The sequence below is a fragment of the Lissotriton helveticus genome, chromosome 8 (assembly GCF_964261635.1).
Source record: "Lissotriton helveticus chromosome 8, aLisHel1.1, whole genome shotgun sequence".
NCBI classification, from domain to species: Eukaryota; Metazoa; Chordata; class Amphibia; order Caudata; family Salamandridae; genus Lissotriton; species Lissotriton helveticus.
The window spans coordinates 1,140,013,076-1,140,039,054 of NC_136069.1; the positions used below are offsets into that span (position 1 = coordinate 1,140,013,076).

A 25,979-nucleotide genomic window follows, 5' to 3' on the forward strand; every position below is an offset into this window, starting at 1 on the left:
TCATTAAAGACATTTGAATAAGGAAAACCTCAGTAATGGCACAAATGCCTACTTATGCATACTTTGCAACACAGAATCTCTTTGTTATGTTAAAAAGTTCTTATAAAGCGCACGTACACCGGGTTGGTTTTATGGTGCTGCTCTAAGAGGTACCAGAGCCCTGGTAACTTACTCATATGCTTATCTAAACAGCCAGGTCTTGAGAAGCTTCCTAAAGCTCAAAGGTCTGTACGAGATCTAATTTCAGAGGGCAGAGAATTCCAATAGCCTGGAGCTAATACGGCAAACTTAGCACCACCCACACGCTTCAGTTTGGAGGAGGGAGTAGACTGAAGATGCTTATGAGCAGAACGGAAGTTTCGCGAGGGTATGTGCCTTAGAATAAGGCTATCCACAAATTTAGGGCTCCTGCCATTCAGTGATTTAAAAATGAGACAACACACCTTGAAGGCACATCCTTGAGGAATAGAGAGCCAATGCAGCTTCCTCATGAGGGGGGTGACATGTTGCCATCTAGGTTGGTTAAAGATCAGCTTTCTCTGTCTGGTTCTGTACCAGTTGCAGTAGTTTAGTTAAAAAAAAGTGTAATGCCAAAGTACAAGGAATTGGTGTAATCTATATGGGATAATGACAATAGCAAGAACAACCTGAATTAAGGCTTCCTGGGTGAGAAATCTACAGATTTTTCTTATTTTCCTCAACTGGTAAAAGCAGGTTGAAATCACTGAGCTAATTTGGGTCTTCATTGTTAGCTCACAGTTGATTGTTACATCAAGACTTTTAGCAGAAAATGACGGGGTGGGAGATTGTCCTAATTCCTGATCTCTTTCTGGTCAAAATGTCTTTGCACATCACATATCCATAGAAAACCTAAACAAACATTTACAATGCAATGGTCTCGGCATTATTAAAGGTAGAGCTATTGGCATTGCTCATGACATTTTTTTTAAAATCTTAAATAAATGGCATTGTCATTAACATTGCCAATAGCTTAATCGTTAAATAAATGTCATGGTCATTTACAATGCCAATCGGTTAATCGCTCGCAAATGCATGACCTATTGCATTTACACCCACACAGAGCCACACATACAAAGCCACCCACACATACATACAGAGCCACCCACAGAGCCCCACACACACCCACAGAGCCCCCCCCCACACACACACACACCCACAGAGCCCCCACACACACACACCCACAGAGCCCCACACACAACCACAGAGCCCCCCCCCCCACACACACACACCCACAGAGCCCCCCCCACACACACACCCACAGAGCCCCCCACACACACACCCACAGAGCCCCCCACACACACACCCACAGAGCCCCCCACACACACACCCACAGAGCCCCCCACACACACACCCACAGAGCCCCCCACACACACACCCACAGAGCCCCCCCACACACACCCACAGAGCCCCCCCACACACACCCACAGAGCCCCTCACACACACCCACAGAGCCCCCACACACACCCACAGAGCCCCCCCACACACCCACAGAGCCCCCCACACACACCCACAGAGCCCCCCACACCCACAGAGCCCCCCACACACACCCACAGAGCCCCCCACATACACCCACAGAGCCCCCCACACACCCCCACAGAGCCCCACACCCCCACACACCCCCACAGAGCCCCACACCCCCACACCCCCACAGAGCCCCACACACACACACACCCACAGAGTCCCACACACACACCCACAGAGCCCCCCACACACACACCCACAGAGCCCCCCCACACACAGAGCCACACACACACAGAGCCACACACAGAGCCACACACACAGAGCCACATATACACACAGGAGAGCAAGCACAGCGAGGGGGCAGGGAAGCAAGCACAGCCAGGGGGCAGGGGAGCAAGCACAGCGGGGGGCAGGGAGTTGGAGGTCGGAGGGGGAGAGAAGGGAAAATGTATGTGAAAATATCTGTGAATTAACTAAAACTTCTAACTCAAAGTTCTTCTATTCGTCCTCCACTCTCTGCACCCCAACACTACTGCACCCCGCTTTACTCATTTTACAGGATATGGGGAGACTCCTAGATTACACCGCACATATTCAACGCCACCGAGCCCAGGCCCGGCAAGAAGGTGAGCTCCGCCTAACTGTAAAAACACGTCAGGCTGGCGGGAAAAACCTAATCAGAACCCAATGTGGAGGCGAGGCCTGGCCACATCCGCAGTCATTTCATTCTGACAACGGCACATGTGGTACAAACAGAACATTCATTTTTATGTTAATCTTGAAAGAAGTGAAGGATTGCATTGCCCTGGACACGCACACACACCCACAGGCACACACACTCACGCACAAATGCTTTTACATTCACAGGCTAACACACACATAGAGGCAAACACACATACACAGTTGCGCACACACGCCCAGGCACGCGCGCACACACGGAGATGCACACACACACAGATGCGCACACACGCACACAGAGATGCGCACACACGCCCAGGCACGCACGCACACACACACACACAGATGCACCCACTGATACGCACACGCGCCCAGGCACGCACCCACACAGATGCACAAACATACACACAGGCGCACATACACAGATGCGCACACACAGGCACGCGCACACACACACACACAGACATGCATTCACATACAAAGGCAACCACACACAGGCATGTACACATACGCAGATGCACACACACGCCCAGGCACGCTCACAGACACACACACACACACGCGTGCACACACACACATTCATGTTTCCGTCTGCGAGGCTGGGAGAAAGAGTTAATTACAAACTCCCTGAGTGTTCACATCTTTGGATCTTATGGCCATCATTTACATGCATAATATCGCCCCATCGACCCAGCACATTCACCGCCACACTGGGCTCCATTAATATCCCCAACAGAACAACATGGCCTGTTACGGAGGTAAATATGACATCGTATTCCTCGGATTAAAACATATCTTTAGAACTCCATTAATTGCCAAAAGCACCTCTAGCTCACAGTATTTTGCAATAAGATCTATTCAGTGCTCTGAGAATTGCCTCATTCATACATTTGCCTCGTACATCTCAATCAAGCATGCCCCAGGAACACCATTGCCTAACAGATCGCTAGTTCAGTCGCACAGAAAAGCCTTCCCGCAGACAAAACGGCTTACCTCGACCTTCCCCACGGCTTGTAGGACCATTTTGCAACTTAACCCGGTCTTGGAGCTGGGAGAGAGTCCGGGACGGTCCCCGCTGAAGCTGCTATGATCGCCTACCATGATAGGGAGGGGGCTCGTGGGAGGGGAGGGCTGGGGACAGGGGGAGGCAAACCCGAGGGGTACCAGAAAGAATACATAGTTCGGTGTGCCCGCTCTGCGCATCCACGACTCTGGGCGCTATCTTCGCATCACGTGCTGCCTCCTCGGATGCCAGGGTCGCATGCCTGCCCCCCCTCTCTGCTAGAGAGGACTCACTCACTCACCCACCCTACCCTGCCTTCCCTCTCACATCGCCTGCTCGCTGCTTCGGTGAGCACCACATTGGGCGCTTTCCCGATTCTATGCACTGTGTGCCACACCTGCTGGACGCCCTGGAGTGGGTACTGGTTTACTGCCCGTAACCCCTGATATCCCTGCACACAGTAAATTGCCCGTCCTAACCTCCCCCACAACTGTTTTCGGCTGTGTTAGAGCGCAGCCTTCTAGGCGCTATTCCTAGACAGCGGAGCTCCGAGGATCTCTCCACTAACAACGCCGTGCCCCGCCTGCTCCCACCTCTGCTCGGGGCTGTGGGTGAGCTGGGATCACTCGGAGACCACGGGTAGGCACGGACTCTGGGCCCACTCCTGCTCCGTGAGATCGGATGGCAGAGGCCCATGTGCCCCACTTAGGAGGTTAATCCCGGCGCACTCAGCTCGCCATCACTTGTACACAGGGGAGCAGGTCCGCTGCCGGCTGCAGCCCCAGGAGACCAGAACCCTGCCTTGGCACTACCGCCCCAGTCACTGGCCCCGAGCCATTCCGGGCTGCTGGTCTCACGCGGGATTATTAGAAAATGATGCCAGCTTCCAGTTACCGCCAGACATGCATGTACTTTGTAGTGAGAATTTCAGGTTCCCAGATACACAGCAGATTCCGAATGCACGCTCGGTCTACATTTATTACAAGCTCAAAAGCTAAAAGTCCGTTAATCTTTGGTAAAGACATCTACGGCCCGCAAGACTGCTCACTCGCAGACCCCTGGTTTAATTCCCCAAACGCACACTTTCATGCCATGGCACCCTGCCGTATAAATAATGCTGCAGAGACCCCTGATGCACAGAAAACCTCGAGAGGGGACGGAAGGAGGGGGCAAGGGGGGACGGACACAAGGACAGCGAGGAACAACGATGAACGGCTCACCTTCACTGCGAAGGAAACAAAATGGCGGCCTCAAGCTTCCGATATTTTTCGGATTCGGGGGCGTGGTTTTGCTGTTTTGAGTGACGGACAACGTCACTGTCTAAAGAACAGCAAAACTTACGGCCCCAAATCCGAAAAAGACGGGGCTAAATCGGAGTGATGCATCTCTCCTCCAATGGCTGGCCTCCGTTTAGGAAGCCAGCCAATGGAGGAGAGATGGGTCAGGGAGGCGGGTTCAAACATCGTACTAAAGAACATTAATTCTCCTCCCGGAGACTGCGCAAGCGCAGCCTTCTCGGTCCTCAACCTAAAAACACCCCCACCCAATTAAGGACTAATGGGCCCCCTATAAAGAGGGGCCAGTCCTAAGAAAGCAGGACATGAGCAACATGGATGTGGGAGTGTAGGTAAAATTTTGCTGTGTACAGTGAATAATTTTAATTAGATCAGGAGAGTAGGTGCTCCTCTAGGATACCCAAGACCTTGACTTGGACTATAAAAATAGCCCAGTCATCAATTGTTTCCCTATGTAGATTTTTTTCAAATGTGCTAACCTTTGTCAGTAGTGGTAGACTCTCTGCTGTCTTTTCCTTGTCCTACCACGCAAATGATTCCAAGATTCTGTGTGCTGTGCAAAGTCTTACCCTCTGGGTTTTTGGGCTCAGGACACACATCAAAGGGTCTTCTACATTAGCCCACTCTTTGATGAGATTCCAGAGAAATGTAAGAGCAATTTAGAAACTGGGTCTCCAGTACAAAATTTCAACAAGGCTCGGTCTAGGCTACAACTTAATTGTGTTGGGGCAGGGCCTCCTTACTAATGGCGTTTTTATGGGGAGATCAGTTAAATTTGAGATATTAGTTGAAACCCCAGCAAAAACAGCCCTTTAAGGTACTCCTCTCCTTTTTTTCCAGTAGTGTTGCCAGCTGAACATTGACTAATGAACTGCTTGTATTGTAGACGCTGTCCTACACTTCACAAGCCAACTGGATAGATCACCTTCATAATATTTGGTTACGGTAGTACCGCAAAACAGTTTGTGCCCATGTTCTATTGGACAAGACCTAAGAGAAGATGGAAAATACTTTATCTATGCATGCGCATCAAACTCCCGAGTAGCATGAAGAGCAATGTACTGCACTGATGCCTCAACACAATTTGTCAACTGTGGGGGATGTCTGTTGCTATTTTTCAGACCTTGTACTGCATATAGACATTGATTTTGTTTGCCTGGAGCCTCACCAGAACAGGGAAGAGAGTTCTGTTTAGTTTGTTCTAAAAAAGGAAGAAAGTTTGAAGGCCACTTTCCTGTTAAGAACAAATGATGAGTTTATTTTTAGTGATGTGTGCTTCATAAGCCATTCATTAGGTCATATTGCACAGTGGGTTGATGTAGCTGCTGCAAAGATAATGTCTAACCTGGAGATTGCGGATTCACAAAAGTATTGCTTAACCGATTCTCTGTCCTTCATGTATATATAAAATCAATACCTTTACTTCAGGAACTCAGTGCACCTGTTTTAATATCTATTAAGCCACAGAATTGAAGCAGTGAATGAAGTATAAATAAAATCATGTCTGAACACTGAAGTCATTAAAGGTAAAATAAAGCTATGTATATTGACTTGATGCCAGAATATGGTGTATCTGACAGTGACAGATTGTTTCTGAATGCTTGATTTAACTGTGATCTTGCCATAACCACCTCTTGCCTAGGGTGGAGATGTTTTCAGTGTAGATGGATTTGCATGTAAGGATTTTGTGTTCTCAAAGCAATGAATTATTTACCATGGGTAATGATTTATTTTGCATCTGATTTGGTTAGAAAGTTAAAGGGGCCATTAGGTGTTCACACAATGTTTGTTACTCAGTGCAGCATCTCTTACAGTCACCAGCAATAGTCATTCCAGAATGGCTCCTGATTTGAGGCTGTCTGCTTGAGGTATTCGAGTTTATTGTGAGCTTTGACCAGTCATGTGAGGTCATTCATTGCATATCCCCTTTACAATCCAGGTTCCCAAATGTGAGTGTCTTTGGGAAAGTCTGCTTGCTGTCTGCAGTTAGATATTACTGAAATGTTCTAGTCGACAGCCCTGAAACTATCTCTAGTTCTCATCACAACATTCTTAATGGTTCAGGTGTAATGTCTGTTGTGGTATTCATTCACACCAACATCCCATAGCATCTTGGTTGTCCCGATCAGGCATATGTCATGTGTTTGGCATCTAAAACAATTGTTGACTTCAGACAGGACTGGTAGACCTCTGACGTCCATTGGACCATTAGTCAAATGGTCGGTTTTCGATGGAAGAGAACTCTGCTTGGAAAGTTAGTGCACCCTTTAAAGAAAAGAGGACTTCTTGGAGACTAATACTTTTTCTAGTCTAAAACAATATGCCAAATATCTCAGTATATACCAGCAAATATCAGTACATGCTGGATACAGCTATCTAGGGTGTATATATATATATATATATGTATATGTGTATATATATATATATATATATATATATATATATCAATTCCGCTTTTCCCATGGGGAAGTTTTTTCCTCATGCACTCCCGTGTGAAGAATTTCAAAAAACCACACCGGGTTTTAAATCCAATTATAATTTCTTTATTTCAGCAACCAGCAAAACCCAACGCGTTTCGGTCTCTACGGAGACCTTGCTCACAGGTTAGTGTGTTTGACACCATTTTACTGTTAAATAAAGAAAAAAAGAAGAGAGAAAAAAAAAAGGGGGGGTGGGACCCTTTCAAATTACATCACTTCCTGTAGATTATACAGGCATTCTGGGACATGTAGTTTGTTAATTTGATTCATGCGTGGCGCAGAACATAAATTTGTTGGTCTTTTTCAAAAGCATACATATTTTTTCAAATCAAACTTATTTGTACCTTAAGCATTTAACTCATGCATTTATATTCTAATTGAACCATAAAGGGATTTCATTTTCTCAACACAATCATTATTGAAGCCCTCTAGTGGGCAATTGTAACCATTTTTACGATTTTTGCACGAGTTCAACGATTATGCATTTGAATCATACATTGAAAATAATATCAAACAACTAAAATAAACACTAATGTAATCACAGCCCTCTAGTGGGCAAACCGGTTCTGCACCTTAGATCATACTTTTACGTTTAACTGTGTAATCCAATGTGTCCTGAATGAAGAACATTTTTGTGAGAATAAAGTTTTTTAAATAGATACTGAGTGGGCATCGATCATTCTCTGATAAGTGCAACTTTACAGATGGCAATGTAGTTCTTCGTCCTGATTGTGCCCAAACGGGCTCAAAGTGCGGAAATTCATAATATGGTTAGACTCTTTTTGTCATCACCAATTCACGGTCTCCGCCTCTTCGATTTGGTCCAACACTTTCGATTCCGTAGAAGATTAAGGATTTCCAATCACCTTTATGTTCCTTCTCCATATGTCTTGCCATGGCATTGCTACGATCACAGTTGATTGTGGCACGAACATGCACTAAAATCCGAAGTTTGAGTTCTTTTTTAGTGCTTCCAATGTACTTCTGGGAGCAAGGGCACTCAAGGGCATAAACAACAAACTGAGTTTTACAATTAATTAATTGTTCAATTTTCCAAGTTTTTTTGTTTGCCATTTGTATCTCCTTGGTTGTCTTGGCAATGCAACATACTTTGCATCCTGAGCATTTATAAAATCCTTTGGGTCTGCGCCATGCTTCCGGTTTCTTTTGTTCCTGAAAATGACTGTGAATCAATTTGTCTTTCAAGTTTTTTGCCCTTCGATAGGTTACATTTGGGTGATCTCCTACAATTTGAGATACTGTGGGATCCATATGGAGAATATGCCAGTTTTTTTGAAAAATCTTTTTAATGGCTTGGTTGGCCGTTGAGTGAGTGGTGATGAAACGAATTTTATCCAATTCATCCTCTTTTGATTTTGGTTTATCCGCCAATAAATCAGTCCTTTTTATCATTGTGGAGCGATTGGAGGCAGTTTGTATCCATGCTGGATTGTATTTCCTTTTTAAAAATCTGTTCCTGGCTAGGTTTTTATGTTTTTGTCCATCCTTTTCATTTGAACAGATTCTTTTGATTCGGAGAAATTCTCCATATGGGATGTTTCGCAGAAGACTAGATTGATGGAAACTCTGCGCATGTAGAACCGCATTTGTTGCGGTACTTTTTCGGTGCAATGTAGTGTGCAGAACATTGTCTTTAACGAAAATCTCCGTGTCTAAAAACACAACCCTGGAGTCACTGATGGTATAGGTAAAATTTAAACCAAAATTGGAATTGTTCAGAATTTCAAAGTACTTTTCAAATTCCTCATTAGTTCCTTCCCAAATGAGCAACAAGTCGTCTATATATCTCAACCAAGCTATGGTTTTTTGAACCGCTTGGTCGTTTTCTGATCTCCAGGCCCAAGTCCTTTCCCATTGCCCCATTGTCAGGCAGGCATACGAAGGGCTAAAGGAAAAGCCCATCGCGGTGCCTTTCGCTTGGCGATAGATTTCATTTCCAAATAAGAAAATGTTTTGCTCCAGGCACATCGAGATCATCTCCAACAGCATGTTGCTATGATCGGCCAGTTGTATACTTCTGTCTTTGAGGAAGGATTTACATGCTTCCATGCCAATTTTATTTTCAATGTTGGAATATAGAGATATTACATCCATTGTAATCAATTTATACGTAGGTTGCCATGGAGTGTCCTGTAGTCTTCTCAACATGTCGCCAGTGTCCTTTATGTAAGATGTTAAGCCCTTTACATAGGGTAATAGAAAGACATCAATGTAATTGGCAATGGGCTCTAATAATGCCCCTTTGGCAGAGATTATTGGTCTTCCTGGTGGTCTAGTGGGATGTTTGTGGATCTTGGGCAGAAAATAAATTGTTGCCATTTTAGGGTATTTAGTTTGCAGATATTTATATTCTTCAAAATCCAATAATTTTTGTGCGAACCACAAATCCAATTTTGTATCTAGATCTTCTTTGAGTTTGGGTAGAGGGTTGGTCTTTAGTTTCTCATAATATTCCTGGTTTTGTAGTTGCGAGTAGGCTTCCCGCATGTATGCCTCCTTATCTTGAACAACGACGTTGCCACCCTTGTCGGCAATTTTGATTTCGATAGAATCATCCTTTTGCAATGAGTTCAGTGCCTGGCGTTCTTGTCTAGAAAGATTGTCTTTAGTAAGTGGTAGGTTTAGTTGGTAAAGGTCTTTTACAACACATTCCTGAAAGAAATCAATTTTATTCCCAGGAGGGAGTTGTGGGTAAAATCTGGACTTTGGTTTTAAGTTTGAGATTCCCGCTCCTAATTGTGTGCAATAAGTTTGTACTTGTCCACCTCCTTCTCGGGGCGTTTGGCTTAGTTCCATCAAATTTACAAAGTGTTCAGCATCCTCCATGGGAATCTGAACGGTCGGTTGTATGGTTTTTCTCCTGTAATTAGCCATATCCGGTTTATCAATGAAAAGTTTGGCAAGTTTAATCTTTCTTATGAATTTGTAGAGGTCTATTCGCGTCTCAGCTAGATTCATACCACTGGTGGGGCAAAAATTCATGCCTCGTTTGAGAACCTGTAGTTCCAATTCACTTAATTGTTTTGATGATAAGTTGATAACTTGTAATTCTTGATCATTGGATGTGTCATGTTGATTTGGGTCAGTATTTGTCATGTTTTGGTCTGTTTCTGGAATTTCATGATTGTTATTTATGCATTCCATTTTTTCCTCATATTGCGTGTCAGAGTTCCCACGCGATCTTGGCCAGAAGCTTGTGCCGTATTTGCGCTTGCCTCTCCTTGTTTGTTTTGGGCTGTGCTTCCCCGTCCTCTTCCCCTCCCTCTGCCTCTTGGATTTGTGTATCTGGGGGGACCCATTGTTTTTTCCCAAGTCTTTTGGTTGAGAGCCAGTTTCAGATCGCCTAAAAAAGAATTTCTTGCTCTGGCTTCTCTTAGCTCTTCTTCTCCCCCACTGAGGCTTGGTTCTGTTGAAACAATGGAGGAGACTGAGGACATGCTTCCAAATTCATTATCTCTGAATCTATCGTATTTTTTGGCATACGTAAAAATACGTCCATCCTCATAGTCTTCTTTGTCTCTTTGGAACTTTGTTTGCTTCCGGGTTCTGACACTTTCCTCGTGTTTTTCAATGAATGTTTCCAAGTCCTCTTTGAATTTTTTCATTTCCGGATTTAACTCAATTTTAGCCAGTTCCTTTTCCATTTCTTTTAACTGTTTAGTGATTTTTTCCAGAGCTATTTCTACATGTTTCACAAGAATCTCCATTAGTCCTAGTGAAGATTTCAAAATAAATTCACCCCACTCCGTTAGCAATTCATTACTAGTGTCTTGGTGATTGGGCATGAGATTGATACGTAATCCCTGCGGTATGCGTTTCACATCCAAATATTTTTTGAGGGCTGCAACCTCCCACCACTTATTAATTTCTTTTTTTGACAGTTTTTCCCATGCACGTAATTTGTTTCTCACATCTGATTTACGTGCGCCAGCTCCATTGCTTGTTGTGGCTAAATCTTCCTCAAAGCAAGTTTGTATCAGAGTGGTTCGCGATGCCTCTCTTTTATCCATAGTTTGCTGGTTTTAACAAAATTTCAGGCTGTTTTCAATAGTAATTTAGACTGTTGTTAAAGTTACACACGGCTCCTTCAGTCACTGTGAAACTGCTACCAGTTTCATTTACACTGTAATTGTTCAAAGATCTGGTTCCCCGAGTATTATCTCACTCGTGTAGTTTGTGAACAGTGAAATTGACTGATTAGGAGACCAACCGACGGTTCTGTATAATACAAACTGGCTTTAAATGACATTACAGGCGGAGCACGTCCAGGTCGCTTACCGGCTGCAGGGTACTTCGGAAAGACTCGCTCCCTCCGGAACCGCCGTCTCCCGTTTCCAGCCTGCGCCCGCAGGTTTCCTCTCCGTTTATTCCGCCAAACTCGTCTCCAGCTTTCCAATGTCGGCGTTCACCCGAGCCTTCTTGTGAACAAGATTCGGTCTGGCCCAGACCGAGTGAACGCCGACATTGGAAAGCTGGAGACGAGTTTGGCGGAATAAACGGAGAGGAAACCTGCGGGCGCAGGCTGGAAACGGGAGACGGCGGTTCCGGAGGGAGCGAGTCTTTCCGAAGTACCCTGCAGCCGGTAAGCGACCTGGACGTGCTCTGCCTGTAATGTCATTTAAAGCCAGTTTGTATTATACAGAACCGTCGGTTGGTCTCCTAATCAGTCAATTTCACTGTTCACAAACTACACGAGTGAGATAATACTCGGGGAACCAGATCTTTGAACAATTACAGTGTAAATGAAACTGGTAGCAGTTTCACAGTGACTGAAGGAGCCGTGTGTAACTTTAACAACAGTCTAAATTACTATTGAAAACAGCCTGAAATTTTGTTAAAACCAGCAAACTATGGATAAAAGAGAGGCATCGCGAACCACTCTGATACAAACTTGCTTTGAGGAAGATTTAGCCACAACAAGCAATGGAGCTGGCGCACGTAAATCAGATGTGAGAAACAAATTACGTGCATGGGAAAAACTGTCAAAAAAAGAAATTAATAAGTGGTGGGAGGTTGCAGCCCTCAAAAAATATTTGGATGTGAAACGCATACCGCGGGGATTACGTATCAATCTCATGCCCAATCACCAAGACACTAGTAATGAATTGCTAACGGAGTGGGGTGAATTTATTTTGAAATCCTCACTAGGACTAATGGAGATTCTTGTGAAACATGTAGAAATAGCTCTGGAAAAAATCACTAAACAGTTAAAAGAAATGGAAAAGGAACTGGCTAAAATTGAGTTAAATCCGGAAATGAAAAAATTCAAAGAGGACTTGGAAACATTCATTGAAAAACACGAGGAAAGTGTCAGAACCCGGAAGCAAACAAAGTTCCAAAGAGACAAAGAAGACTATGAGGATGGACGTATTTTTACGTATGCCAAAAAATACGATAGATTCAGAGATAATGAATTTGGAAGCATGTCCTCAGTCTCCTCCATTGTTTCAACAGAACCAAGCCTCAGTGGGGGAGAAGAAGAGCTAAGAGAAGCCAGAGCAAGAAATTCTTTTTTAGGCGATCTGAAACTGGCTCTCAACCAAAAGACTTGGGAAAAAACAATGGGTCCCCCCAGATACACAAATCCAAGAGGCAGAGGGAGGGGAAGAGGACGGGGAAGCACAGCCCAAAACAAACAAGGAGAGGCAAGCGCAAATACGGCACAAGCTTCTGGCCAAGATCGCGTGGGAACTCTGACACGCAATATGAGGAAAAAATGGAATGCATAAATAATAATCATGAAATTCCAGAAACAGACCAAAACATGACAAATACTGACCCAAATCAACATGACACATCCAATGATCAAGAATTACAAGTTATCAACTTATCATCAAAACAATTAAGTGAATTGGAACTACAGGTTCTCAAACGAGGCATGAATTTTTGCCCCACCAGTGGTATGAATCTAGCTGAGACGCGAATAGACCTCTACAAATTCATAAGAAAGATTAAACTTGCCAAACTTTTCATTGATAAACCGGATATGGCTAATTACAGGAGAAAAACCATACAACCGACCGTTCAGATTCCCATGGAGGATGCTGAACACTTTGTAAATTTGATGGAACTAAGCCAAACGCCCCGAGAAGGAGGTGGACAAGTACAAACTTATTGCACACAATTAGGAGCGGGAATCTCAAACTTAAAACCAAAGTCCAGATTTTACCCACAACTCCCTCCTGGGAATAAAATTGATTTCTTTCAGGAATGTGTTGTAAAAGACCTTTACCAACTAAACCTACCACTTACTAAAGACAATCTTTCTAGACAAGAACGCCAGGCACTGAACTCATTGCAAAAGGATGATTCTATCGAAATCAAAATTGCCGACAAGGGTGGCAACGTCGTTGTTCAAGATAAGGAGGCATACATGCGGGAAGCCTACTCGCAACTACAAAACCAGGAATATTATGAGAAACTAAAGACCAACCCTCTACCCAAACTCAAAGAAGATCTAGATACAAAATTGGATTTGTGGTTCGCACAAAAATTATTGGATTTTGAAGAATATAAATATCTGCAAACTAAATACCCTAAAATGGCAACAATTTATTTTCTGCCCAAGATCCACAAACATCCCACTAGACCACCAGGAAGACCAATAATCTCTGCCAAAGGGGCATTATTAGAGCCCATTGCCAATTACATTGATGTCTTTCTATTACCCTATGTAAAGGGCTTAACATCTTACATAAAGGACACTGGCGACATGTTGAGAAGACTACAGGACACTCCATGGCAACCTACGTATAAATTGATTACAATGGATGTAATATCTCTATATTCCAACATTGAAAATAAAATTGGCATGGAAGCATGTAAATCCTTCCTCAAAGACAGAAGTATACAACTGGCCGATCATAGCAACATGCTGTTGGAGATGATCTCGATGTGCCTGGAGCAAAACATTTTCTTATTTGGAAATGAAATCTATCGCCAAGCGAAAGGCACCGCGATGGGCTTTTCCTTTAGCCCTTCGTATGCCTGCCTGACAATGGGGCAATGGGAAAGGACTTGGGCCTGGAGATCAGAAAACGACCAAGCGGTTCAAAAAACCATAGCTTGGTTGAGATATATAGACGACTTGTTGCTCATTTGGGAAGGAACTAATGAGGAATTTGAAAAGTACTTTGAAATTCTGAACAATTCCAATTTTGGTTTAAATTTTACCTATACCATCAGTGACTCCAGGGTTGTGTTTTTAGACACGGAGATTTTCGTTAAAGACAATGTTCTGCACACTACATTGCACCGAAAAAGTACCGCAACAAATGCGGTTCTACATGCGCAGAGTTTCCATCAATCTAGTCTTCTGCGAAACATCCCATATGGAGAATTTCTCCGAATCAAAAGAATCTGTTCAAATGAAAAGGATGGACAAAAACATAAAAACCTAGCCAGGAACAGATTTTTAAAAAGGAAATACAATCCAGCATGGATACAAACTGCCTCCAATCGCTCCACAATGATAAAAAGGACTGATTTATTGGCGGATAAACCAAAATCAAAAGAGGATGAATTGGATAAAATTCGTTTCATCACCACTCACTCAACGGCCAACCAAGCCATTAAAAAGATTTTTCAAAAAAACTGGCATATTCTCCATATGGATCCCACAGTATCTCAAATTGTAGGAGATCACCCAAATGTAACCTATCGAAGGGCAAAAAACTTGAAAGACAAATTGATTCACAGTCATTTTCAGGAACAAAAGAAACCGGAAGCATGGCGCAGACCCAAAGGATTTTATAAATGCTCAGGATGCAAAGTATGTTGCATTGCCAAGACAACCAAGGAGATACAAATGGCAAACAAAAAAACTTGGAAAATTGAACAATTAATTAATTGTAAAACTCAGTTTGTTGTTTATGCCCTTGAGTGCCCTTGCTCCCAGAAGTACATTGGAAGCACTAAAAAAGAACTCAAACTTCGGATTTTAGAGCATGTTCGTGCCACAATCAACTGTGATCGTAGCAATGCCATGGCAAGACATATGGAGAAGGAACATAAAGGTGATTGGAAATCCTTAATCTTCTACGGAATCGAAAGTGTTGGACCAAATCGAAGAGGCGGAGACCGTGAATTGGTGATGAGACAAAAAGAGTCTAAACATATTATGAATTTCCGCACTTTGAGCCCGTTTGGGCACAATCAGGACGAAGAACTACATTGCCATCTGTAAAGTTGCACTTATCAGAGAATGATCGATGCCCACTCAGTATCTATTTAAAAAACTTGATTCTCACAAAAATGTTCTTCATTCAGGACACATTGGATTACACAGTTAAACGTAAAAGTATGATCTAAGGTGCACAACCGGTTTGCCCACTAGAGGGCTGTGATTACATTAGTGTTTATTTTAGTTGTTTGATATTATTTTCAATGTATGATTCAAATGCATAATCGTTGAACTCGTGCAAAAATCGTAAAAATGGTTAAAATTGCCCACTAGAGGGCTTCAATAATGATTGTGTTGAGAAAATGAAATCCCTTTATGGTTCAATTAGAATATAAATGCATGAGTTAAATGCTTAAGGTACAAATAAGTTTGATTTGAAAAAATATGTATGCTTTTGAAAAAGACCAACAAATTTATGTTCTGCGCCACGCATGAATCAAATTAACAAACTACATGTCCCAGAATGCCTGTATAATCTACAGGAAGTGATGTAATTTGAAAGGGTCCCACCCCCCTTTTTTTTTTTTTCTCTCTTCTTTTTTTCTTTATTTAACAGTAAAATGGTGTCAAACACACTAACCTGTGAGCAAGGTCTCCGTAGAGACCGAAACGCGTTGGGTTTTGCTGGTTGCTGAAATAAAGAAATTATAATTGGATTTAAAACCCGGTGTGGTTGTTTGAAATTCTTCACACGGGAGTGCATGAGGAAAAAACGTCCCCACGGGAAAAGCGGAATTGTTGTAAATCGCAGCGGGTCCTGCTGCGCCTCGCGTGCACCGCCCCAGAGCACCCGGGAGCCTCCGAGCTTGGGCCAGACCGAATCTCATATATATATATATATATATATATATATATATATATATATATATATATATATATATATATATATATATATATATATATATATATATATATATATATATATATATATATATATATATATTCACTGGAAAAAAACATAGGTTTCAGGAGTTATATAGTTAGGAATTAGCTTTTAAAAAACCTTTGAAATTCACTCAAAAAACTATAAGTTTTAGTGGTGTTATAGTTAGCTGGACATTTTACTCATACAAAACCATTGAAATTGCTCCTATATAGTTAGTTGTACTAACTATATTTCGCGCACCCGCAATCCACTGCTGATGATGTCACATATTAGATCATTCATGACATGGTCAGTGACATCACTGATGACATCTCAAATGACATCACTGATGACATCACTGATGACATCATCCAGTGAATGTGGTTTGCTTCGTTATTTAAATATGCATTATATATATAGCAATTTGCATTGAAGAATAAGTGGATATATATAAATAAATATTTGGATGGAGGATTTAGTAGCAGTGTAATTGACTGTTTACTTGACCAATTTATAATGTCTCACTAAATATAGTGGATAGTGACTAAACTGTGTGAATATCTGTATCACTTTGTCAGTTGTTGTGTAAACTGATTCTACAGTTGGTTACTAGCTATGTGAAAGTCTATATTAGTTATTGATTAGTTAACAGAGTTTTTGTATGGGAGTGTGAAAGTGTGTGTGGTTCGGTGGGGGGTGTGTGACTGTCCAAAGATGTGTGAATAGTTGATTCAGTAGATATATGAAGTTAAAACTACATGTTCTAACAGTTGCTGGGTGAGTGAATATCTTTATGGGTGTGGTGATGAGCAAATATATTTCTCAATGGTACAGGACCAACAAACTAGAAAAATAAAAGGCAGTGTATGTGTCAGTTGTATATAAATAAGTATACATAAGACACAATGATTGTGTGAGTGACTGTATGGATAACTGTATACTTGTAATAATGATTTTATAATTCACTAAGTATGACTTACTATCTAAATGAATAGAAGAAGTGGTGTTTGTATAAGTGTTTTGCTAAGTAAATATGTAAGTATGATCCATTGTTTGCATAAGTGAGTAGGATGACTTCATATGTGAATAGGATGCGTGCTGTTGTTTAATGTCGATATAGATGTATAAGTATTTTTGATAGTGTTCTATTGTTCATTGACAGCATGTATGAGTGAATCCATAGGTAAGTGATTAGATGTGTGTATACATCTATGAATCACTGAGTGGATTTTTAGATACTTGTATTGCTGTGACAATGGATTTAAATATGATACTCTGTATTTTACAAAGAGTGATGAAAAATTGTAATAGTGTATGAAAAGGTGTATGTGATTGTCACGTGGATGATGTCATCAGTGATGTCATTTGAGATGTCATCAGTGATGTCACTGACCATGTCATGAATGATCTAATATGTGACATCATCAGCAGTGGATTGCGGGTGCGCGAAATATAGTTAGTACAACTAACTATATAGGAGCAATTTCAATGGTTTTGTATGAGTAAAATGTCCAGCTAACTATAACACCACTAAAACTTATAGTTTTTTGAGTGAATTTCAAAGGTTTTTTAAAAGCTAATTCCTAACTATATAACTCCTGAAACCTATGGTTTTTTCAGTGAATTTGCAAGGTTTTTAAAATGCTAATTCCTAACTATATAAGGCCTGAAACCTATGGTTTTTTCAGTGAATTTGCAAGGTTTTTTAAATGCTAATTCCTAACTATATAAGGCCTGAAACCTATGGTTTTTTCAGTGAATTTCAAAGGTTTTTTAAATGCTAATTCCTAACTATATAAGGCCTGAAACCTATGCTTTTTTCAGTGAATTTGCAAGGTTTTTTTAAATGCTAATTCCTAACTATATAAGGCCTGAAACCTATGGTTTTTTCAGTGAATTTCAAAGGTTTTTTAAATGCTAATTCCTAACTATATAAGGCCTGAAACCTATGGTTTTTTCCGTGAATTCGCAAGGTTTTTTAAATGCGAATTCCTAACTATATAAGGCCTGAAACCTATGGTTTTTTCATTGAATTCGTAAGGTTTTTTAAATGCTAATTCTATTAGCGCATAACGTTTTTATATATTAAAACGTTTTTTAAATCTCAAATGCCTGCTTTACTAACAGAGTTTTTAAGCACAGGCTCTTTTGTCTCTGGTGGCCATCTTGGGAGACTGCATATCAGAATTGTTTTAATGAAATATAAGAGGATTTGAGAAGTCACTCAAAATGTGCCCTAATTTTTCTTTCTTCAGCACTAATCATATTTCTATGGCAAAATGAACCCCCTCATTTTGTTCCTTTGCAAATTAAATGTTTTAAGTGTTAACCCTTTATTCCAATCAAGATGGCTTCAGGTGTGCCATACTTTTGTCATAAGTAAGACTGTTAGCGCTCTAGTTGTTCTTTAGAACACTCTGGACATTCTGCCATTGGGCTATAGTTGGGCTACATCTGGCTATTATTTGGGCTACATTTGTTTTTTTTTGTCTCTGGTGGCCATCTTTGGGCTACATTGGGCTACATTTGGGCTCTAACATATATATAGCCCAATATATATTTTTTCAAAGTTAATTTTCGTAAAAACTACTGGAGCACATATCTTGAGACATAGCAAAGGCACATCGGGCTACCAGTCCCTACAATTTTGCAAAGTTTGGTGGAAAACCATTCAGCCGTTCGGGCTAAAAGTGAGTCCAACCGCCCTATGGAAATTAACATGGGGAAAACATGTTTTGGGACCCCCCTTTTATCTTGGCCCCTGCTTGACGAATCCCGCCCAAACTTTCAGGGAAGGACCGGAGCACCGCGAGTCAAAGTTAAGGAAAATTTCAGGAAAATTCCTCAACCGGCGCCAAAGTTATTCCCAATAGAATATTGCGATTTCCCTATGGAAAACAATCCTAACTATATATACCTACTGGCTATCGCCAGTAGGTAATATATATATATATATATATATGTATATGTATATGTATATGTGTATATATATATATATATATATATATATATATATATATATATATATATATATATATACACACACACACACAGTGAATTGCTCTTTGTCATATTTACAATTTGTGACGTACTAAGATGGGAGCATGAGGAGTGCCTTCCTATTTTGATCTGAGTGAATCACATAGACTAATTTCCAGATGTAAATTCTAAATGCCTCCTTTGCATATTAGGCCTGCCATCTGGCACATATACTAATCTTCAGGACACGCATTACTCCTTTAAACGTCAAGAAGTATCTGTGACTCCTGCTAGATAATCAGTGCTGCTCATCTAGTTCTTTTTCTGAGACTTGAGTTTTTTCTTGGTACTTCTTAGTACCACGTTTCTTGTTTTTTCTTGAACTCCTTTTTCAAATGACTCATTGATTCTACCTTGCGCCTTTCCACGTGACTTCTCTAAGGTAGGTGAAAATATGTAAGTATATCATCCTAGTAGATTCTACAGGTGCTAGGTAAATGGCCTTTGAAGCTGCTATGCTGCTAGATGGCTTGCAGTATGGGTCCCAGAGTAGCTAGACTGGACCTTTGGCTACAGTGCTTTACAACTGAGGAGTGCTTGTCCAGATCTTACGGTAGTAACTGAAGAGCTCATTTGTCTGGTGCTGCAGTGTTAACTGCTATGAACATATAACGCAGTAGACTAATGTTAATCACTTTGTTTGGGCATGGGATACTTTTCTTAATTAAAGTTCTAAATTGGACCAGTATTAATTCCAGCCTAGACCTGCACCTAGTTTGGCTCAGTGCAGCATGTCTTTCATGATGATCTGATTGGGGGCAGTGAAAATTAATATATGGACATTTATAATAAACCAATAAAGTATCCTACCAATGGATAAAAAAAACCTTCTGCCACCAAGAATCCTTCTCGAGTTTTGTGGTTTATAAAACCTGAAACTTCACCATTGCTGTATACTTTGTACTTGGTTTCTTGCCTTAAGCTGTTGCTTCTCTTATTTATTGAATGCCTTTGTATGTTTTCATAGGAGCGTTTAGAGCAAGAAAGGAAAGAAAGGAAAAAGCAAAAAGAAAAAGAGAGGAAGGAACGTTTAAAAAAGGAAGGGAAACTTCTAACAAAAGCTCAGAGAGATGCTAGAGCCAGAGCAGAAGCGACACTAAAGCTTCTCCAAGCTCAAGGTAAGTTCTGTAAGGCTCAGCTTTCTGTATACCTATGCTGTACTCATCCCAAGTTGTGTGGGGAAGGCAAGATGTGATCAATACAGTTTAAAAATTAGGCATTTATAAAAGTCCACACTTGTAGGGAAAAGCAGACTAGCATGTCCTGATCTTAAATTATTTTTCTGTTTGATATTTCTGATCACAGATTCCTACCATGATTGTTACCAGGGGCCAGACTGGATCCAGAAACTCAAAAAGCAGAAACTCAAAAAGCAGTGTTACTGCATGTCTATTTGTGATGCTATAAGACTCTGTGCTTTCTTTTCCCCACTCTGGAAGCGATGAGCAGAGCCACATATAAGTGTCACCCATGTCACTGACATGAGTTATTTTTTTTGGATCTGGAGCTCCACTCCTTTTCTGCATTCCATGAAGATATTTTTTATTACCAATTTTTGTTTTTGTTTCTCAAATTCGTCCTGTGTGCAGGGGATCAAGTCATCCACTAAGACTACACAGTTTGAACCTTGAAAGGATAGTCTCATAAAATGTGTTATAGATCCCCAAGAGGTGTGCCTCTGGTGTTTGAGTTCAAGGAACAGCTCCAAGGCCTGAGATAGTTGCTCCCAGATTGATTTGAAAGCCGTCCGAAAACATGAGAGCTCTACACGGCAAAACACAGACCTGCATGTGAGGGCACGGATAGGCATCTAAAAGAAACTGAGATCAATGCGCGTGGGTAGCGCTTATATTCGGCTGCACCCAACACTTTCGGAGTGGCGCAGAGTTGTACAGCGCCACCTATGAGGATGCAGGAACAATGCTTTTTGAGTTTACGGATCTGCTATGGCACTCTGGGATATTTATAAGGTGAGGAATCTACGGTTAGATAGACTATTCACCAGAAAGATCATCTCCGAAGGTAAGTAACTTGTTTGCATAGAGGTTGCTTTCCATCATCAAAACATTTATCTACATTGTTATACTTCCATACATACAGTCGGCAGCATCAGGGGATTTGTGCTAGCTGCCAACCACTAGCTGCACATACAGTATGCAAGTTAAAACTAATCCCAGCTTTTCATCTTGCATGCAGATCTGTCAAATGGTGTCGGAAATTATCAGCAGATGAAAACTACGGGACACCTCTTGGCAGATCTGTATGAAGCCAATACTTTATGTAACGTTGATACCCAAAGAAAACGAAATCTGTAAACTCCTGAAAGAATTTTGTGCAGTTTTTGACAGAATGCCAAAGTTCTTAGCAATTGAACACTTTTGCCCCTCTAATCCGTGCTCCCTACATTGAGCTCAACATATCAGAAGCAAGTTAACCATATTAAAATGTGTGTAGATCTATCATTATGTATCATTATGTATGTATCTATACATAATGTATATGAACTGTTTCTTAAATAGAAAAGAAAATCATTTAAAAGGAATAATACATTAAATTGAGCTGCTAATTTTAGGCATTTTCTGTTACATTGCGATTCCACCATCCTTGTTAAGTACTGATTGTGAAGAGTGGAAAGCCTAATCTCATCAGTTGTATGGATAAATCCTGAGAGCTAGTTTTGGATCTCTTTGCTTTTATCGCTTTTGCAGGTGTTGAAGTGCCATCCAAAGATGATTCTGTGCCAAAGAAGAGACCAATTTATGTTGACAAAAAAAAGAAGAAACAACAATTGGAAAACAAAGAAAGTAAGAGTAACAAAATTGTGCTTTTTAGGTATTCTTTTTTTCCTGAACCCTTCATCCATAAAAATAAATTGTGTAATCTGTTGGCAGAATAACAATTCATCTATAATTGCTTGATTTTCATGGGTTAGTAATTGTCTTTAATGCATGCTAACTGAAATGTTGATATATGTTGACAGGGCATAAACCATGTGCCGAGTCACCTAATGTCTATTGAGTTAACTTATACAAAATTGTTTTTGTTTTTGCATAGTCATAGATAATTCTGCTCAACATCCATCTCCACTTCCGTAACACTGGAGAGATTATATCCTAGTAGCACATGCATGCTGCTACGAACTTGTGAATACTATGTAACATACAATAATAGTGTGGTCCATCTAACTACATAACTCTCAACAGAAAAATCTCTTGTTAGGGAAGTGATCCGACTGCACAACATGTATTTTACCATTGACAAAATTAGACATGGGCTTCTTTCATAACCAGATTTCGTGTTATGGGAAAATAGGATGTCTGATGTAAAGTGTGCCCTCTACTGAATTTCCTGCAAGGATGTTGCAGGACCTGTATCATCTGAGCGTCTTACACATCTCTACATTCTCCCTTCAGTACACAGACTTTGTAGATAAGAGTATGTGCTTCACCACAGAGTCTACCCTATGCTTTTCTTGACTGCGCCACTATGTTTTCCGAAAAATGAGAATTACATCAGCCAGAATGGATATAAAAAAACAAAAACACTTTCTACATGTCTTTTGACCTCACCGGTAGAGCAATCTGGAGCACTTGGCTCTATAGGTAAGAGGACAAGCCCATACTTTTGTAACCCACATCTCATTCAAACTGTGAGGGCAGAGATCCTCTAGTATCCCTCTCTGTGTATCTAACAAACACAGTATGTTGCTCTAAGTTTTGATCAAAATGTATCTACTGGAGTCGATATTTTTATTGTGTGGGTATGGCAAGCCACAACAAAGCTTTCCTAATAGTCCACAAAATTGTATATACTTAAGGACACATGCTAGTAGGTGAGATTCTTTGTAAAAACAGGTAACACATCCATGCATCAACGGACTCCTCTACTAGAGACTCACTGAAATGTAGCTTGATCCTTGCAAGTGTACACGGGCTAAATATATCGAGGAACTGGAAAGGTTTGTAGACCCAAGGCACTTTTTATATTTCTATATTTAGAACACCACAACCCCATGAACATGGAGTGTTTGGGAGTATGATAAGGAGATGGGCACAATCGGATACCATCTTCTCGTACAGACCCTAATCAGTATCAGTAACAAACAAGCATTGGCATAGCCAATAGGTCTCGCATTTGGGACCTTATAAGTATTTAGTTATGCAGCACAATATCCTTGGTGCAACAACATTAACTGTTGCATGGTTAAACACTTATAAGGTCCCAAAGGCGAGACCTATTGGCTATGCCAATGCTTGTTCGACTGCCCGACTTGGTGAGTCACGGCGCCCATTGGGAACCGTGTTAAGAGACTGCAAGGCTCCCCGTAACCTGTTACAATAGTATTCAGTTTGCACTGTAAGCCAGACTTTGACTAGGCTGCCAGGTCCCCATCTTTGGCTAAGCGCATCCCCTGCACATAAGCGCTATCCTTGCCCATAGGCGCTATCCTTGCCCATAGGCGCTATCCTTGCCTTACAGGGCTGTGGCTCAGCCTACGCTGTTTATTATCGCCTCCTAAAATATCCTGCTTCTCGCCTGTGCATCTTATTAAATTGCTGTTCCAGGCCTGTGCAGTGCAGGTTAGTATCCTCAAAGGTTTACCTCCATTCGCCCCGCGCGTCCCCAGTTTGAACCTACCCGGTACATCACCATGCAAACGCCTCGTGCCACGTCTTGCATCCCTCCCAAAAAGTGCTGCTTTTTAGTGCAGCTTGTTGCCTACCCCCCAAATAAGCTCATCGTACCTGGTGCTATATCTTGCAAAACATGTTGCCTTGTGCCCCTGAGAAGGTTGCCTTCATCTTATCAAAATCGCGGCACCACCCCCTGATTTATTTATGCATTTTTATATAGCGCGGATTTTACCCAGAGGTGTCAGAGCGCTTTACAAAAGAGGCAAGAACGTTACATGAGAAATTGAGAATAATAGGGTAGTAAGCGACGGTATCTATAGCTACTGTGGTTACTCATGAGAGTTACGTAATTACAAATGACCTATTCATTACAAATTGCATATTTAGAAAGTTTAATGCGATTAAGGTCACACAAAACCATATTTACAGAGTTAAAGCGGAAAGGTCGTTATAACTTGAGTGTCATGTATCAGTATCCATTAAATGTGAGGGCATATGCCTGGTGGGGAGCTTGGCAAGGAGAGATTGAGAAAAGAAAACACGAAATGCAAACAAGTTTAAAAAAAAAAAAAACACTGGGAGGGGGGAGGAGAAACACGAGAGACGGCCTGCGGCCGTCAAAGTGAAAGTACGAGGAGAAATGCGACACGGCGGGCAGGGGAGGGGGCGGAGCGGGGAGAGCGGCATGAGGGTGTGAAGCAGCAGGGGCCTGAGACGCGGCAGCCTTTGATGTGGTAATGCTAGGCAGGCAGGCGGCTGGTGGCATTGTGCACGCGCTTTTTAGGGCTTGCGCTTGCGCAATGACCTAAAAAGCACATGCACTGCAAGAAATCGCCAGTTAGGTAAACTCTCGATAAGCCCCTATATATCTCGCTCCCGCTCAATGCGCATGCGCATTGAGATAGGTCGCTCGACCTAAAAAGGATAACAATTTTCAGTTAACCAAAATATTTTCATTCTCTGTAGCAATGTATCTACTCGAACACAAGAAACCATTTTGTATATGTATTCTTTTTTGTACCTAGAAACTTGCCCTGATGAAAGGTCCAAAACTTAAATGATGCTGAAAAATGTCAACTCCAGTGACCTGATATGCGTAAACTATAGACCTGCTTTTTTTTTAGATTTGTTGGCAGCCGAGCAGCACAAATGTTAATACCATACGGGTTGCAAAGCCTCCTCACAATGTGTTCCACACACCATTTTTGGTACACATACGTACTAATTTTTTTAAACTTCTTTCTCCACTGCACAATATATTACACAACATCTAAGAAAGGATACTACAAGGATACTGCAAAGTGCTAGATGGAGAACCCAGTGATAAAGCAAACCAAAATATTTGGGTGAGGGTTTATCATGCTTTTACAATTAAGCTTCATTTACCGTTCATTTATGCCTTTTCAGTGTCCGCTTTATTGCCCCTGATTTCTTGAAGTAAGTGTAGGAAGCTGGCTCTGTATATACTGTACCAAAGTAAGGTATAGTGTGCACAGAGTCCAGTGGAACCCCAAAGGAAGACAGAGGTAAAAGTGGATAATATCTTACACTCTATTTGTTGTAGTGTGGGTGAGCAGTAAGGTTTTATCAGAGTGTAGTGTTAAGCATGTATAGTACACACGCAGGCAAGAAATGATGTTACACACACAAAGACTGAACTCAGACCAATTTTGTTGTAAAAAAAATATTGAGTTACATTTTATTTTCTAGAGCCAGGCCTGGTACAGGTAAGTATACTAATACTTTGCAAGATTTATGCAGATAATGAAAAATGTCCTAGCTACCGTAACAGAAAGTTTCAATTGTATTAAGGACCAAGAGGCGAGAATTATGCTTTTCTTTCTTCACATTTATTGACAGCAGCCATTTTAAAGTCAAATAAAACAACAACTTTCCCATAAATCATAGGGAATCAGCATACAACAACAGAGTGTCTCTATGTAGAGTGTCCCTTCAACTGGACCTATCCGGGGTCGTCCTGGTGTTGATAGTCCTCTGTCCTTGCCCATGCTTCCTCTTTGGTCGCTCAATCAGCCAGAAAATTCATATCAGGAGTCATTTTTATGTGAATTCCCTGCAAAGAACAAAGTAAACGTAAGTGACAGAAATGTTTATGGTTTAGTTCTTAGGGGAGAGACTTGTCAAATCAATGACATTAAGCAAATCAGTAAGTCCTGTACAATACATAATAATGAGGCAGAAATTACTTACTCCAATACGAGGCAGGGCAAGGGTTCAACAATTAGTACCCTGGGTGGGATAATCCTCGCCTACGGGTCCTTAATAGATTTGAAACTTTG

General features: G+C 41.4%; 1 protein-coding gene across 2 annotated transcripts in view; it reads left to right on the top strand.

Moving 5' to 3' along the window:
• The window catches only part of EIF5B (eukaryotic translation initiation factor 5B), a 499,902-nt gene that overhangs the window by 112,387 nt on the left and 361,536 nt on the right, over positions 1-25,979 (top strand). For both annotated transcript variants that reach the window (XM_078658012.1, XM_078658013.1), the window contains exons 6-7: positions 20,013-20,163; positions 21,754-21,849. In XM_078658012.1, coding sequence (XP_078514138.1) covers positions 20,013-20,163; positions 21,754-21,849 — 247 coding nt within the window. The remainder of the gene's footprint in view (positions 1-20,012; positions 20,164-21,753; positions 21,850-25,979) is intronic.